This window comes from Electrona antarctica (genome assembly GCF_951216825.1).
Source record: "Electrona antarctica genome assembly, chromosome: 5".
In the NCBI taxonomy this organism is placed as follows: domain Eukaryota; kingdom Metazoa; phylum Chordata; class Actinopteri; order Myctophiformes; family Myctophidae; genus Electrona; species Electrona antarctica.
The window spans coordinates 28,102,015-28,121,215 of NC_136810.1; the positions used below are offsets into that span (position 1 = coordinate 28,102,015).

The window sequence follows — 19,201 nt, forward strand, 5'->3', positions numbered from 1 at the left end:
CCACAAAACATGTTCAGGCATTTTAGGCTCTTATTTGACGCTCTTAATCCAGAGCGATTTACAGTAAGCAAGAACAATATATAGGCCATATGGCCTGCCGCCTATATATCAATTTTGGGGTCCAAAAGAAGTTTGAGAACCACTTAGAAAACAGAATGCAAACTGCAAAGCAGCAGACTTGTAGAGCTAGAAGAGCCTCTTCTGAAGAGGAGTGCATGTGGTGAAAGTAGATTATTTATAATGGTATGGTGGGTAAAAGTAATTAGAACATAATTGCACTTGCTGCTCTTGTGTTCCTTAACGGTGCGCACACCGACATTAACGCATAATACAATTATTAAAGTGCTCAGACTGTCTGTGTGCGTCCTGGAGGATGGATGGAGTCATTATTGCTCTTCTCTCTTTTCACCACGGGGCGGCAGCATTAAGTGCATACCGTATTATATCCAGAGAGTGTCTAATATTATTAGGCCCGATAATATGATGCAACGTTTAAATAAATTGTGTCCGTTTTGGACAAGGCTACTGAACTAATTTTATTTTCTTATTTGACTGAGAACATCACACATTTCAGGCTATGTAAAATAGACCACATCTTCTCTTCTTCTCGAAAGAAAAAGAAAAACATAAACTAAATAAAAATACAATTAAATTAAACTTTTAGTGTTCAACAATGGATCACGCTCCACACAATATACTTTGTTATTATATCCCAATGTGGGACCAACCCCCATGGCGAGAGGAACAGACGTCGTCATCCCACCCCCGTCGAACGGAGGCTCGTGGTTGGACGGCGCAACCTGTCATTTCACCCTCCTGGCAAGTTCGGTTGCTGAGCACCGTCAAAGATGCTCAAATGATGGGCGTGAAGCGATCGCCGCGAGAAGATATATCCATTTGTAGCAGAACCGTCTCTGTTATTATGCCACCCACCCACGGCTAGGCTATGGTGTTATTTTCTTCACACCATCTTGCGTGCAGGAGAGCTTTGTGTTTCCGTGGTGCACGCTGTGAACAAGACGCGCATCATCGCAGACAGTGCATGCCATACAGGGACGATGTGTTCTAAATGAGAAGGAGCTCGTTTTACAGAAATGACAACACGGACAGTGCACGACTGACTGCTGCTGCTAGCTGTTACTGTTCCGGTCTGTATTATCACCACCACACCACCACCACCGCCGTGTGTTGTTCCTTCCAGCTCTGGGCTCATCTCTCCACGGCCGTGCGCGGCGTGCGGTGGATCATCCACTGGGCTGGGAACTAAGGGGGGTGAGAGAGAGCGAGAGAGAGAGAGAGAAAGAGAGAGAGATGCACCTGCTTGGACTGATGGGAGAATACACCATGTAGCAGCGAGTTACCGTGCTGCACATGGATGGACGCTTTGTGTGGAGCTGCTGGGATCACCTGAGTATCATCATCATCACCATCATCACCATCACCATCCAAACCAAAACACTGACGATGCACGGTCCATTACGACTGGACGGGATCTTCTCGTGCTGCTTTGAACGGACCCGAGTATAAAGGAATATAAAGGATGAAGGTGGAGTGGTACCGTGTGTGTGAGAGAGAGAGTGAGTGAGTGAGTATGTGTGAGTGAGTGAGGAGTGTGTGTGTGAGTGTGAGTGAGTGAGGAGTGTGTGTGAGTGAGGAGTGTGTGTGTGTGAGTGAGGACTGAGGAGTGTGTGTGAGTGAGTGAGGAGTGTGTGTGAGTGAGGAGTGTGTGTGTGAGTGAGTGAGTGAGTGAGGAGTGTGTGGACTCGCGCCTCTCCTCCTAACCAATTAAGCGTCCACTTGAAGCCACTGTCAGCCTGTCAGTCACACACAGTGTCACCTGAAGATGAACAAGTGATGGAGCGTGCAGTGTACAGTACAGCACTGTGACATGACAGCTGATGCGTGGACTAAAACACTCCTCCCTGTTTAAGACAGCTCTCCTCCTGCAAGTGTCATCATCCAGAGTGGGATGTTTACTACTAGGCTCATATTTAATTAAGGCTAGAATCTCGTCATAATTTATAATCCACTGTAAATTCTAAAAAGCAGCAGAAATATAGACTCCATCCATCCATCGTGCAGTGTTGTAGCTGTAGCTGTCCCACTGTTTGTTTGACTCTTGTCGGATTATTTGTGTGTGTGTGTGTGTGTGTGTGTGTGTGTGTGTGTGTGTGTGTGTGTGTGTGTGTGTGTGTGTGTGTGTGTGTGTGTGTGTGTGTGTGTGTGTGTGTGTAAGAGCGAGAGAGAGTGTGTTTGTGTGACGCCGCCGCCGCTGTGCATTTGAGCGCGTCTAAAACCCACACGGATGATCCGTGCGTGCGTGTGTGTATGTGTGTGTGTGTGTGTGAGTGCAGGACCGATCACATCATCAAGCAAAAGGCTTGAAGCAGAGGAGAGGGATTTGTGTAGATTATCGCCTGACTGCTATTTTGTCCGCTCGTCAGAGAGAGAGAGAGAGAGAGAGTCGGTCACACTCACTCTCTGACTGAACTGTGCGAAGGTTTATGACTTAGATTTATTTCTATTTCTCTGAGCTGTCACCGCCGCGCAAAGCGACTGGATGGAACGCGAACCTCGTGTTGTTCACAACAAGCCAAAATTCTTCTCCAAGGAGTCCCTCGAAGCGACACGTCTAAAGATACGACTGCTTTTGCATTAGTGTGTCGAGGCAGCAGGTCACGGACACGCACACACGCACGCGCGCGGGGGACATGCTTTAACACCACCGTGGAAAAAGGAACAAAACAAAACAGTCCAGCCGGGATATCATCGGTTTGTGCCGCCGCTCCTCCACGACGGCCGTGGGCGGCGGTTACTCTGTGACACACATCAACCCCAAAGAAACCACTCCGTTCCCACCACTCATCACCACCATCATCACCACCATCATCTCACAGTTGAACTGCAGCCCCGGCTTGTTGTTCCAAGCGGACGATGTGTGTGCGAGCATGCTGCGGTTCCCAGTGAAGAAGATTCGGAAGCAGTTCAAGCTGCTGCTGCTGCTGGTGCTGCTGACCTTCGCCGTGTGGTTCACCTACCTGCACATCAACCAGGGCAAGAGCATCAAGCTGCACTTCAACTACTACGGCAAAGGTAGGAGTCGGACACACACACACACACACACACACACACACACACACACACACACACACACACACACACACACACACACACACACACACACACACACACACACACACACACACACAGAGAGTCAGAGACACTTCAACTATGGAAAAAGTAGGAGTCGGACCTGTCCTGTATGGTATGACACACACTCAGACACTTCAACTGTGGCAAAGGTACATATCCTGTCACCTGTATAGGCTATATGACACACGTCACTTAAACTGTAGTTGAAGTGTCTTTGTTATTTGGACTGTATATGACACACACAGACCAGGCTTCATGTCCGTACACGGACATTACTAGATGTTTTTGTTATGGCTACACACACCTTTACAGATTTTCTTCAGAATAATTATGTATGCCACTGATTTTACTATGGCGTGCTATGGCACATTATGAGTCCACAGTCCACTAGTGCTAGTGGTTCTCAAATGTTTTATTTGCAAGGAGGACCGTTTGTACACTCTGAGAGTGTACAAACGTTCACTTTGAACACTCAGAGTTACAGACCTGTTATGATCATTCAGGGCTATCGCTATATGTGTTTTTGTCATTTTATATGTCCGTGGCAAAAATGCCCTGACACAGACACTATTAGGACTACATGACTATCCACGGTTCACAGTTCACTTCATGCTTCATGCTGGGTTGGTTGTTGTGGTATAATGTGAAAGAACGTGGCTTTATAAAACGGTGTCTGTGCTGGAAGGATTTCCTGAGATGCTTTATGGCTTAGCAGATTATTTTGGTTGAGGTCAAATTTGAAAACACACGCGCACGCACATGCGCGCACGCACACACACACACACACACACACACACACACACACACACACTCACACTCACACTCACACTCACACTCACACTCACACACACATGCACACACTCCGCTCAAATATTTGATTCACACAGAAAAATACTCAAATCCTCAGTGTTTATTATATAAGTATATAGGCTAATCGCTATATATTTAACTGTCTGTCTATCTATCTATCTGTCTTTGTCATAAATGGACTGTCTAGAATCTAGAAGGCTGTTGCTGTGTGCTTTGGTTCCAGCCAGGTCGAAAGCCAGCAGGCCGTCGGCATATTAATAATAGAAGAGCTGATCGTACATTAATAATAAAAGGGTTGATCAGGCATGCAGCTGCTGAGGTCATGACACATCCGTCATATGTGGGGAGGTGTGTGTGTGTGTGTGTGTGTGTGTGTGTGTGTGTGTGTGTGTGTGTGTGTGTGTGTGTGTGTGTGTGTGTGTGTGTGTGTGTGTGTGTGTGTGTGTGTGTGTGTGTGTGTGTGTGTGTGTCACACACCTGCTGCTTGTGGTGGCTGGAGCTGCAGTCTACACACCTGCTGGTGTACTGAGGGAATTCATGCACTATATTGTAAACCAGTGGTTCTCAAACCTTTTCATGTCCAAGGAAGGACCCCCAACATGATATGGATCTGTCTCAAGCTCACAATGCATCGCGCTTGTAGATCAGCTATTTATCGGTTTGCGATATAGGAGCATAAGTCACACTTAAAGGCACAGTATGTAGCTAGTAGCTACGTAACTTTGACCTGTGTTAATAAAATAAAAATCTATTCCCGCCATCATCAGCCACTGGAGTAGTGTGATGGTGTTTAGGGCGGCTGTGGCTCAGGAGGTAGAATGATCCCTGGGTCGGCGGTTCGAATCCCGGCTCCTCCTGTCCACATGTTGAAGTGACCTTGGGCAAGACACTGAACCTTACATTGCCTCCAATGAGTCGGTCGGTGTGAGCTTGCCACCATTTGTGTGTGAATGTGGGAAGTGAGGACGCTGGCGTCGACTGTTCGCCGCTTCACCTCCCAATGTATGAATGAATCAATGAACCATTGTAAAGCGCTTTGAGCACTTGGAAAAACGCTATAAAAATGCAATTCATTTATCTGTTGAAACACTTTTCTCTTTCTCTGTATTTTGGTGTTTTCTTTTCACCATTTGTTTAGATAGCAGGGATGTTTTTGGACTACCAAAACAAACTAAATGCAGAGAGAGGGCAATGAGTTTCTGGTAAACACCACCCCTGCTCCAGTGGCTGATGAGTGACTTCTGGTATGGAGGGAAATAACGGGCACAAACATTTATTTGTTGTTTTTCTTTTCGTAAATATATACAGGGCGAAGTTACTAGGCCTTTAAGTGTCAACTTTCACTAGGCGGACTAAAAACATATGGTCCACCACCATGCTAGACGTAGATAAAAGGCATTCTGTGCTGTCTGACAGTCTGCCATACACTGTTCTCTATAGTAGATGCTGTTAACTGATATGATTAATGGTCATCATCATAATGTCCTGTACATCTGTACAGGTCTGTCTGTCTGTCTGTCTGTCTGTCTGTCTGTCTGTCTGTCTGTCTGTCTGTCTGTCTGTCTGTGGCACATTCAAATCTTTCCGCCCTCATGCGTTTTGCCAGGATCCATTCTAGATCTGTTTTGTTGATTGATGACAATCCATTTGGCTACCATGGATGGATGGATGGCGTGGTATCGCTAGTTCTGAGTGCTGAGTTGTTATGTCGCGGCTAAGGCGACGGAAAAACAGTTCACTGTTAGACTACATGACATTTTAATTGAAACAGCCACTGTGCTGTTCTCATATTCAGGAAGGGCAGTGTCAAAGCCCCGTTATGTAGAGGTAACTTGAAGTTCACTGAATTAGTCTGCAACCTTTCTCGCTTTCTGACTCCCAACTTCCCTTTCTCTCTCTCTCTCTCGCACGCATGCACGCACGCACACATGCACGCACACATGCACGCACGTACACACACACACGCACACGCACGCGCGCACACAGCCACAATGAGGCTATGTAATAAATGATCAAATGAGGTTCACATCTCCTCGGTTTTTGCTCTTACACTCACACAATGTACTCTTTCATATATTGTCTCACTATGTGCTCCGAGAGACAGATGGATTTCACGATTTCCAATTTCAATACTTTATATTGCTGTAGAGAGACTCGGGAGGATTTTCCCTATACTTGCCTTATAGTTTGAGAGAGAGGGACAATGTCTTTGTTTTGTCCAATATAAGACCCCATCAATCATAACTTGGCTGTCAGGCAGAAACCTTGTTACCTACTTTGCTGTACAAAGTGTACATGTCACTCAAAAGCACAGCGCAATGCTGTGAGTTTGTAGATCTGCTATTTTCTCTACTTTTGAAAACTATTGAAGGTGAACGTGACTACTAGATCTGGCTAGTTTATAAACATTTAACCAATGAGAAGTATTAACAAAAGCTTGTGAGTAAAACTACATTGGATCCATTGGAACACCCATTTTCTGAAAATAAACCTTTTTCTTTTTTTTGAGGGGCGCTAGCCCTTCCTATATACACCCTTTCGTCCCGTCACGTCTCACATTTGCCAAATGACAATGAAAGGAAGGTCATAATGTAGACGAGCAAATCGGCTAACCAATCACATAAATCCAGTCGTCGTCTTACATGATCATGCGGTGAAGAGATGCGTTTTTTTTAAAACATTGTATCTGTGTATCATGGTTAAAAGATAATAATATATGTTGACAAATAAAAAAAATTATTGGATGATGTATGACGACAAGAGCGCCCCTCACTTCACACTGGTGTGATTTATTTTAAATAAACGGTTTCCAATGACAATAACAAAATGCACACATGGGGCTGGCCTTCCAGTGCATAGATATATATAAAGTCTAGATGGCTTAAAGGGGCATTCCACCCATTTTCAGCATTTTACTATGTCATTAGAGCTGTTAATAATAAAAAAGTTCCCCCATTCTGTGTTTCCTAGAACTAGAGGTCTGAAAAAAATCATTAACATGGTGAAACACATCTTGATGATGTCATCAAGATGTGTTTCACCATGTTAATGATTTTTTTCATAATTACAGTTCTAGGAAACACAAAATGGGGGGACTTTCTTATTATTTGCACACAACAGCTCTAAGGTATATTAATGACATAGTAAAATGTTGAAAATGGGTGGTTTTCCCCTTTAAGGCGGAGTTTCTGACGTCGTTCACCTGGCGGCCATCTTACCTCGGGGCTACAGTACAGTATGTTCAATGGCAGCTCAAACAAAAACAGTCATAACTCGCTCAAAACGTGGCTATGATTCAGGACGCTTATCTGCTTAATTTTGTTTTTTTATATGAACATCGTATAAAATCATAGTATGCGGACGTCTCTGACGTTTATAACAAACCAAACCGTTTGAAAATCGGTTGAAAATTGAGCAAGTTGTGGTTATTTAAGAGTACATGCCCCATAGACACAATGTTATGTGGCCCGAGGTAAGATGGCCGCCACGTATCTCTCGTCGCTCTCCATTGGCCAGAGCGTGGGTGAGCCATCTAGCTTTCTTATATATATCTATGTTCCAGTGTCAAGATACGGAGTGAAAAGGTTTGTTGAGACCAATCCAAATGATCCAACCGGCCTCATAGCATTGGTCTGACTGGATTAAGGTTGGTGAGGGGTGCGTTAAGACGACCGGATAAAGATTGGTGAGGTGTGCGTTAAGGGTTGGGAGAGGGTTAAGGTTACGTTTAGGTGTGCTGCTCCATGGGAGGTTAGGGTTAGGGTGAGGGTTTGAGTAAACGGACCAATGGTATGTCTAACCAAAAGCATGCACCCACACAACAGTGTGTGTGAATATCTGCGAGTCAGTTTGTTCTGGGGAAGGCTTTTGTGATCACGCTGTCTGCAAGCCAGCCGCCAAAGTCTTGTTAACTTGATCATGATCGGAACCGGTTGCTTTCATTTTCCAGAGAACACAAACTCTCTACTCGCTTGCGTAGATTCGGGTGATCTCTCCATGCGACCTTGTTGTCTTTTAGCTAGTTTCCGCTATTAGTGTGTCTGTTTTACTTCTCCACTCTGTCTGTCTTGGAAGGCTCTGTTCTGGGCTCTAATTGACTGTCTTGTCTTTTAGTAAGCCATTTGAACAGGTCAACCCACTTAATCTCTTTAGGAGATGCATGTAGCTATTACTGAAAATAGGGCTATATATTATAAAGCATGTAAATATTCTTAATTGCTGTCATTGTCATTAGTGTAAAATAGGGCTATATATTATAAAGCATGTAAATATTCTTAATTGCTGTCATTGTCATTAGTGTAAAGAAGATTTTCAACACAGAGATTTGGGCCAGATACTGTAGAAATGATGTAATTTCCCGACAACGACATTTGTTTTATTATTATGAAAGGACTTGTTGAATGTACCTACTACTACCATGTTCTGAATAGTCAAATTAGATTACATTTGATTAGATTAGAAAGCAATTTTTTTCGTTTTTCTAAGCTCAGGATGCATAACATTTTCGTTCTGCTAGTGTTTCATCCTAAAGAGAATTGGCAGGTAATCACCAGACTTAATAGAATTTGAATATCTCTGTGCAAAGTGGCCCAATAGGAATGCCTGCGTTAATCTGTGTTATGTGAGCAATCATCATAGGTACATGGAGAGGGTTATTTAAAGCAAAAATACTATTAGTTGATCATTCGGTCTACTTAAAGCTACGATCCGTTACTTTTATGTAGCCTACTCTCCCTCCCGAGTCCTGTGTTAACGCCTGAGCTTAAGGCAGTACTATTTGTCTACCAGTAGGGGTATCCTACCCCGATACCAGGGTCAAAATGTTGCGATGGAAGTGTGGGGTAGGGATGTGAGCGACTCAGTGATGTCTCAATGGAAGTGTGGGGTAGGGATGTGAGCGACTCAGTGATGTCTCAATGGAAGTGTAGGGTAGGGATGTGAGCCACTCAGTGATGTCTCAATGGAAGTGTAGGGTAGGGATGTGAGCGACTCAGTGATGTCTCAATGGAAGTGTGGGGTAGGGATGTGATGAGCCACTCTGTCTCAATGGAAGTGTAGGGTAGGGATGTGAGCCACTCAGTGATGTCTCAATGGAAGTGTGGGGTAGGGATGTGAGCCACTCTGTCTCAATGGAAGTGTAGGGTAGAGATGTGAGCCACTCAGTGATGTCTCAATGGAAGTGTAGGGTAGAGATGTGAGCGACTCAGTGATGTCTCAATGGAAGTGTGGGGTAGGGATGTGAGCCACTCTGTCTCAATGGAAGTGTAGGGTAGGGATGTGAGCCACTCAGTGATGTCTCAATGGAAGTGTAGGGTAGGGATGTGAGCCACTGTAGATTAGGCTACTGGGGGTGTGTGCGTCACAGTGCATGTGTTCACGATATTGCACGTAACGTAGTGGCTGCTAATTCCCCGTCTCGAAAAACCCTGTGGTGGTCTTATTTTAATGGATACAAATAGCGCATTTTTTCCTTAACGGTTAATTAGCCGGCAAGGCCTGAGAGTAACCGGTTAACAAAAGGTCTCCATTTGGCCAGCCCTAACTATAACTGCAGCCAGCCAGCCAGCGGTGTTGTTGAGCAGCCTCCACGGCGCTCAGTTCACACAGGTGTGATTTGTCTGAACGTCTGGGGCGGCGGTGGCTCTGGGGTAGAGTGGCTGGATGGTAACCGCAAGGTTGCCAGTTCGAACCCGGGCTCCCCCAGAGTTAGTGTCGAAGTGTCCGCCATCAGTGTATGAATGTGTGTGTGAATGGACACAAAAAGGAGCTATATAAATGCACCATTTACCATTTAACGTTCTCCCCCAGAATAAGAACTCTATAGGGTTCATGTTTGTTGGTTTTCCCCTTGTATTTTACAACAAAAGGTACTCCCCACGTCATATGTGTGCTTTGGACCTGATTGGCTGTATTTTGAGTGTCTTAAGTACCAGGTCTTATGACTTAACTTAAGACCTGGAGGTGTGGCCAATGCTGTTTGGCCACTCAAAATAGCTAAACAGCATTGGCCACGCCTCCAGGTCTTAAGTAATAAGTACTTAAGACACTCAAAATACAGCCCTTTGTCTTTTGTCTTTTTTGGATACCTTTCTTCCACCAGTGTTGATTTCGTCGACTAAAACTAAGACGAAAAATGTTTGTCGACTACCTTTTTTCACTGACAAAAACTAAATGGAAACTAAATGAATACTAAGCTACGATGACTAAAGCCAAGACTAAATATACCAACAATTTCGTCAACAAATAAAAACTAGACTAGTGGACGAGAGATCGAGTATAAGTCATCTTGCGAATCTCACGATATTTTGTCGACTAAAACCAGACTTTTAGTCGACTACCAGAACACCGAAACATTCCGGATGACTGAAATGTGACTAAAACCAAATGAAAACTATTCAAGAGACTACGACTAAAACTAAAATCTAAATGTGCTGCCAAAAACAACACTGCTTTCCACTTTGAAGCAGGCTGAAGGTATACCGTACGTACAACTACATGTCCTCGCCTACCCTCAAAATGTCTTTGACCAATTGGGCGATCGGTCTCCAACTGGCTTATAGCAGCATGAGGCTGCTTGTGCAGTCGCCTGGCTGCCAGCCACCGTGTACACTACAGTATCAATGTACAGTAGTACAGTGAATGTACAGTACAAGGTTAGCCTCCCTCTGTTCTGTAATAACCTCTCACCGGTACACTGTCAATACTAGGTCAATATAGCTGAGAGATCTCTAAGGTGGTGTGTGTTGTCGTGTTGAGAGGGTTTCACAAGGTTTTAAAAGAGCAGTGGATTGGCTCGTTGGATCTCAAACCTTTTTCATTTCAAGGACCCTCAGTTTGCTACTGTATGCGTTAAAGCAGTAGTTCACCCATAAAATGACTTATTTTCTACCAATTACACACCCCATGAAACCTCGAATTCATGGGGTGTGTAATTCATAGAAAATAATTGTCGCATTCCTAAGCCAATAATTTGATGCCCCAGGTCAGTAGGAGACTGAGTCGTACAGGAGACTCCGGCGGTCATCAAATTATTGACTTAGGAGTCCATGAATTCAAGGCTTCCTGGGGTGTGTAATTGATATAAGTAATTCTTTGCGTGAACTACTCCTTTCAATGCCACGGACCACCTTCTTACACTCCAAGAGTGTAAGAATGGAACCAAATGGACGTACACTCTTGGAGTTACAGACCTGTAAGGGTCTATTTGGTTACTAAAATCATTTAGCTGGGGACCCGCGGCCGCTGGAACCCCCATCCAGGAGGTCGGCCCGAGCTGAATGGGTAGATAGGTCGCCTGGGAAACGGAAGGTCCCAGGTTCGATTCTCGGCTATGTGTCGAGCTGTCCGTGGGCAAGATACTTAACCCCTAACTGCCCCCTCAATATGACCACCTGAGCAGCCATCAGCTGGGTGAAGCTGAAACTGAATTTCCCCCCATAGGCTGGTTATGGAAGCACTGGATTATAACTATATAGCAGGCCATCGCCCAGTAGACGTGGTGTAATGTGATCACTATGACTGCTATGAAGTAATTTCATTGCTCCGTCACCAGAGGCCATTCCACAGCTCTGTGCGTGTGTGTGTGTGTGTGTGTGTGTGTGTGTGTGTGTGTGTGTGTGTGTGTGTGTGTGTGTGTGTGTGTGTGTGTGTGTGTGTGTGTGTGTGTGTGTGTGTGTGTGTGTGTGTGTGTGTGTGTGTGTGTGTGACTGTGTGTGTGTGTGTGTGTGTGTGTGTGCACATTCATGTGCGTGTGTGTGTGCATGTGCGCATTAATGTATTGCTATTTAGTAGTGGCTAGGTGAAGAAATTGGAGCTCTCTCCACCGTCTGAACGAAAGCCTCTACGGGTATAGCTTTTATCCACAGTATTTATCATCCGGAATAGAAAACCCAGCCAGGAGCCATTTTGAAATGTCCTTTTCAAAAGCTGAATTTTGAAAAAGGATGAGATGTGTTAAAATGATGCACCGTATCTGGTGTAGATAACCCTCTGGACATTTCTCGCATCCTTTTGGGTCGTTATGGTGGACATAACCTTGTTCTAAATGTATCTACGCACGTTTATATTACCGGTGATTCATGAGCTTATCCATAGTGCGTGTGAACACACGTGTGTGTGTGTGTGTGTGTGTGTGTGTGTGTGTGTGTGTGTGTGTGTGTGTGTGTGTGTGTGTGTGTGTGTGTGTGTGTGTGTGTGTGTGTGTGTGTGTGTGTGTGTGTGTGTGTGTGTGTGTGCGCGCGCAGTACCCGTTGTCTGGATTAGAATAGGCATGCATACACTACATTTCAAGTCTGCATAAACCGTATATCGTTGCTGTCGGGTGGAGATCTCATGTCCAAAACTGTAAGTAGCAGACCCACAAGCTCGAAACGCGGCACTTGTGGATCTGATACTTTTGATGCTTTTGTGTGACGCTGTAGTGTGATCGAGTAGGGCGTTAATTTACCAAAAAACACGAAAAGTCAGAATATGGAGATAAGAGGTTTCTGCCCCGACAGCAACGATATACTTAGTTGACTGGGGTCCCCCAGGGCTCTATACTCGGTCCACTCCTTGGGATGGAACCAACGGTTCCCGGTCAGGAGCCTACAGTATCACCTGTTTCTGTGGCGCGACAAGTACACAGGCCGGACATGATGCTAGCATGTCCCAGGACTTACCCCCCAATCCAACGTTGAGTGCCAAGCAGGGAGGTACCAATTTTGTATACCTAGTCTTTTGGTAAAACTTGGGATCGAACCTCGTCCTCCCAATCCCATGGCGGACACTCTCTAACTACACTAACAAGGCCACTGCGCTTACGTTAGGACACTTCCTATTCCTGATCCATTACCTTTTCAAAGTCAAGCTTTTGTTGAAAATAGAAAAACAGACCCCCCCCCCCTAGTACTGTATCTGTTTCAACTTTGATGATGGGCAAAAAAACTGGTGAAAGGTGTAGTTAAACGGTTTTGCAGATTTGCGCACCCGGCCGGACTGACCTTATTTAATCAGAATTTCAATGAGGAAGTGCGTTGGCAGGCGGCACGGCGGCGCATAGTAGATGAGAGGCACATCTATGCGGTCACGCCGTGGCACACAACAGCTCCCCTGTTCCCCCTGGCTGCATCAACAGGTCTACTGACGGCCTGGCCGGCTTCCTCAGACAGCCCCCCATTCATTCACCATCATTACACATGGGGGGAGACCCACGCGTACACACACACACGCACACACACGCACGTACGCGCGCGCACACACGCACGCACATGCTCTGAGTCTGAAGGATGCATGCACACATACATGTGTACATGAACATACAGTATGCACACATAAGCATGCCACACACAAACACACACAATTTCCGACCGTACCTGATTAATCGAATGTTAATATCAACTGAGATGCTTATGAATATTGCTTTATACATCCATGATGATGATTCTTTAATAATCATCATGTCAATCATAACTAAATCGATTAGTCTGATTAAACACTTTAGGCCTTCTTATACTTTAGGGCACGGATATTACACAATATTACATTAGGGCTGCAACAACTATCAATTATTTTCTTAGTGATCATTCTATTAATTCATTTTTTGATTCATCGAATAATCAGGATGCATGTAATCGCCACGTTACACTTACACTGTCAGTGTTGTGAAAAGTTGTGAAAAGAATGTTCTTGTGGGCTTATAGATCTTCTCTTTTCACAATTGTTTTGTATTTCATTTTACTCGCTGCACTAATTCCACATGCACACACGCACGCGCGCACACACACACACACACACACACACACACACACACACACACACACACACACACACACACACACACACACACACACACACACACACACACACACATGCATGCATACAGATGATCATTCTTGTGTCGTAAGGAGGAGGTCAAAGGGAGGAAGTGTGTGGAAATTGAACAGATTGACTGCTTGGTTGCCCAGAGAGAAACCATATGGGAGAGGGCGTAACACACACAACGTTCTGAGTGTTCATTTAACTCTGAGAGCGTGCAAAACGCAACCAAATGGACCCGCAAGGGTATATTTGGTTACGCTTGGAAACCCTCTCGGAGTTACAAATGGATAGATTAACACTGAGGATTATGACTGGGTTACCTTTGCATTGGTATAGAACATTCTGTACTGCACATTTGGCATTTTGATTGTCGCCAGGGGGACAAATATGATAAAACAGTAAGCTGCCTTCTTCTGTAATTAACACGTTGACTGCGTTATAAATTAATCTCTAACTCCCGTTCCCTGCCGCTGTTTTCACTAACCTTTGAAGAATTACGCCGTCGCAATTGTACCTCCATTTAATGAAAATCCGCCTGAAAATAGTCCCATCGTTTGTGTTGAAAAATCCACCACCGCGGCGATCCGAAACAACAACACAGAACAGAGTGAGATGGATGTGGCCATTACGCACCATAGGCAATGCATTGAGCCTCAATTTCCCAGAAGCCCTAGGAATCGAGCGGCAGTGTATTTTTCCGGTCACGTGATCCAGACGAGTGACGTGTCACGGATGTCCGATGAAAACGGCGAATAAAACATATAAAACAAAAGTCGGGAATATCGTGTTCCGCAGAGAGACAATGGGAAAGATGCCGGGAATAGTGTGATCCGCAGGGAATATGTTAACTATGCATATATTTTTTTTAAACCTCGGAATGACAATAAAATCGGATTTATTGTCGCATCACAGGTTTACAGGTGTAATGAAGTGGGAGAAATTCATTTTCTGGTACAGTTATTTATTATGCAGAGATTTGTGTCTTGCTGTCAAATAATTGATTTAAAATGACTACTGCTGGTGCTGGTCTATAAAGCTTTGAATGGTTTAGGGCCAAATACATTTCTGATCTTATACGATGTCATGAACCATCCCGATCTCTCAGGTCATCTGGGAAAGGTCTGCTTTCTGTCCACCAAAACTAAATGTGAGGAAGCAGCATTTTGTTTTTATACACACATATCTGGAACAGACTCCCAGAATACTGCAGGACTGCTGTCACTCTTTATAAAACACAACTAAAGACCTTTCTGTTTGCCGCTGCCTTTGATTGAGTTCCTTTTGTTTTTCTTTTGCTTTCTCTTCCGCACTGCAAGCATCTGTTATTTTTTTTACTTCTTTCCTTTTATGCATCCTAATGTCATTGTATAATTGTGTTTCCTTTGCCTGTTCTGTGTAAAGCACATTGAATTGCCTTGTCGCTGAAATGTGCGATACAAATACAATCGCCTTGCCTTGCCGTACTGCACACACGCACAAAGTATTATAAATGTACATAAGTGGGAATTACTTTGACATTTATTCTATGCCACCCCTGATTCTGCACATTCCCCACTGCACATTCCGTTTTCAAGTCGGATGCTTTCCTCAAGATAAACTATTTTATTACAATGGTATTTCATTAAATTGACTCAGGTTGCCTCTGCCCCTGTAATTCTACAGATTTATCTGCATGACACATAATCTGAGATCACAAACCGCCCTGAAGCAGAGCCTTATAAGGTACAGAGTTATGAACACAACATTAAACCCTTCAAGGGCATACATTAAGATACACAGACAACATAAATCCACAGAATTCATACATTTTACAATAGTGAAGAACTACTGCTAATGCCACTAGGAGGAGCCTGGGAGGTGGAGGGATGAACTAGGGATGGGACGATAATCATTGTTCATCGTGATAACAAATGCCAAGTTGCAGGAACGCTGATCACATAGTATGAAGAGTGAACTGCATTCTGCGTAAAGGAGAATAGAATGAACCATTAGCATTGAGGGCGTATTGTGTTACTGTAGCTTGTTAGCTAACTTAGCGGGTGAGATTGCGGCGTGATTGAGCGTGGCATGAGCCTGGAGAACCGCCGGCCTGACTGCCGCGACTGCCTTGCGACGCAGCCGAGCTGCCATCTCATTTTCTCATTTATTTCCATCATATACATACAGTACCGTCTTTTGAACATTGTGACGCCCACATTTTGATGCTTGTGCCTATAAGTGAATGACAAATAAACCCCTGATGATTCTTTTGATCGAAATCCAATGCCCGACACAACCAGTGAGATAAATCGGTATTGTACATGTGGCTGTATAGGGTGTTGTGATAAAACCTGTAGGACGCTGCTGCTACTGCGGTGTACACACACTGCACCCACATGCACTCTTGGATGCGTGTGTGTGTGTGTGTGTGTGTGTGTGTGTGTGTGTGTGTGTGTGTGTGTGTGTGTGTGTGTGTGTGTGTGTGTGTGTGTGTGTGTGTGTGTGTGTGTGTGTGTGTGTGTGTGTGTGTGTGTGTGTGTGTGTGTGTGTGTGTGTGTGTGTGTGTGTGTGTGTGTGTGTGTGCATTACACCCACATGCATGCTTGGATGTAGGTGTGTGAAGCCAGATAAGGGTTGCTTGATCTTGCCATGGGCGCCCTGCAGGTTCGGTTGGCTTGTTGTCATGGTAACTGATGCCCTCTGATGTCACCTCCGCTGCCTAAACTTAATTCTTTCCCAGCTGGTAGTGAGTAGGTTTGGGATCCGGAACGGTAGGAACCGGTAGAACCGGATACAACATTGAGGAACCGGAATTGGTTCCATCACATTTTGGAGACGTTTTTTATGTGAAAGTATATGGACTTCACGTCTGTTATACAATTACAGTACCACAGTACCACAACTCTGAGAGTTATTGACATGTAAGGGTCCATTTGGAATCGCCTATGGGGATTATTAAAGGGAACCACACACACACACACACACACACACACACACACACACACACACACACACACACACACACACACACACACACACACGTGTACTTTGAATTACTACGTTTTGTGAGGATGTTAAGTTAACATTTTTAGGAATTATTTTAACCTAATCCCTAAAGTCTGAGTTGTACTCAGTTGCTTGCCAGTGTCGTGCAGTGACATGCGCAGCATCTCTGCGTGCATATAAAATGATTTATCAACCACCCTCAACCTGGTGTTGTCCCATGGCCATAGTATAATAATAATAATAATACATTTTATTTATAAGGCGCCTTTCAGGGCACTCAAGGTCGCCGTACAGGTTCAAAACAGTTGATACAAAAACACAGTTAAAAGCAAAACAAAACTAGAGCACAGCTTGCAGCAGAGGTCAGCCATATGCCTGCCTAAACAGGTGGGTTTTGAGGTGAGATTGGAATATGGTGATAGAGTCCATGTTTCTGATGTCAGGGGGAGGGAGTTCCAGAGGTAAGGGGCAGAGCGGCTGAAGGCTCTTGACCCCATGGTGGAGAGACGGGCTGGGAGGACTTTCAGGGTGATGGAGGAGGCAGACCTAAGAGACCGGGTGGGGATGTTGACGTGGACAAGGTCAGACAGGTATGGGGGGGCGAGGTTATGGATGGCCTTGAGTATATTCTCACATAGCGATCAGAGATCTTTGGTTACATTCGTACACTCAGAGTTACGCACCTGTAAGGATCCATTTGGAACCCCCTATAGCAGTGGTTTTCAACAGTGGCCCTTGAGGGGATTCCAGGTGGTCCCCAGCTAAATGATGGACAGCTGGTAACCAAATGGACCCTTATAGATCTTTTAACTCTTAAGAGCATAGATTGAAACCTTCATTTTAGCTCTCATGAGTTACATTATTGTTAAACATCTGCATCACTTAATTTACAGGAAGTCTAAACAATTAGAGAATGTAGAATAATTGTTATTTTGATCAACGTTTGTCTGTTATCTCTCCTCACATCAATACAGCATGGAATTGTGGACAAACTCTTATCCAACGACAACAAAATATTCTTTCGGTTTTTGGGGGTCTGAGAGACTAAATGTCATCAAATGGTGGTCCGTGGCTCAAATGCCGAATAAATAATGGGCCTGATCTGAAAAGGGTTGAAATCCACTGCCCTATAGGAATCATTAAAGGGAACCGTTAGAGGAAGTTAAGATTAACTTAAATTAAGATAACGATTTTAAGGAACCGGAATTGCTAAAATCCTAAAGGATCCCCAAACCGTACTCCCAGACAGTGTGTAAACAACCTTGGGTGTAAATGAATGAAGGCAATTCAATATGAGGTATCAGGCAAATGTGATCATGTTTGCCTGACGAAGACCTTGTAGGTCGAAACGTTGCAATTGTTGCCTCTTAATAAAGTAAGTCTCGGAGCTCTAGAAACTAGTGTGCAGATGTTTTTTCTCCTCTTTGATGTTTGCCTTGATGCCTGACATCCAGCACCTGGCCTAAATATAGCCTTTGAGATGTGCACACAATCTTCTCTGAGGATTTTCACAGTAGACTCCCTGTCATGGTTACAGTAGAATAGAGGGGGGTCTTATCAGCAGCACTGTCACATCGGCACCGACCTCATCGTCTAACATACGTACACAGCCAGCCGTAAAGCTGGGGATTTATTCTTTATCTAAATTCCATCCAGACATGTTGGTGGTGGAGGCCTTTAAATGTCATTGGGAAAGAAAGCCATCAAACTCTCCCTGTCTCTCTGTCTCTCTGTCTCTCTCTCTCTCTCTCTCTCTCTCTCTCTCTCTCTCTCTCTCTCTCTCTCTCTCTCTCTCTCTCTTCCACTCCACCTACAGATCTCTACTAGCTGCATGGGTGTGTAAATATTCATAAGCATTATGTTGAATAAAAACAATCAATGTGAGCAATACTGAATTTGTGATGAAAGAAGGAGGGGAAAATGACCGCTGCGTGGAGAACCTCCAGATCAGCGACCAAACGAAGCTTCACAAGAAATCTTAAAATTTTAAAGATCTTAAAATTGGCTAATGGCCGGGCGGACAGTGGTGTAAAGTAACTAAGTACATTTACTTAAGTACTGTAAGTACAATTTTGAGGTATTTGTACTTCAGTATTTCCAATACTTTTACTTCTACTCCTCTACATCTGTGATTGAAATATTGTACTTTTTCTCCAATGCATTTATTTTTGAACAGTTACTACTTACTTTGTAGACTTAGATTTATTTGATTAGATTTTGATGATAAAAATAAAAAAATCCCACCCGTGTGAAGTGAGGGGTGCTCTTGTCGTCGTACATCATCCAATACAAAAATGAATATAGTTCTTCATGAAATAATTTGTCAACTTATGTTATTATCTTTTAACCATGATACAATGTTTCTAATTTTTACACCATGAACATGTAAGATTGTAACTGAATTTATGTGATTGGTTAGCCGATTTGCTCCTCTACATATGACGTAAATTTTCCT

The 19,201-nt window shown here is 44.2% G+C and overlaps 1 protein-coding gene across 1 annotated transcript in view; it reads left to right on the plus strand.

Moving 5' to 3' along the window:
- The first annotated feature begins 1,826 nt into the window (after positions 1 to 1,826).
- b4galnt4a (beta-1,4-N-acetyl-galactosaminyl transferase 4a) overlaps positions 1,827 to 19,201 on the plus strand; it is a 315,041-nt gene continuing 297,666 nt past the window's right edge. The window contains exon 1 of the mRNA XM_079500439.1: positions 1,827 to 3,093. Coding sequence (XP_079356565.1) covers positions 2,949 to 3,093 — 145 coding nt within the window. The 5' untranslated portion in view covers positions 1,827 to 2,948. The remainder of the gene's footprint in view (positions 3,094 to 19,201) is intronic.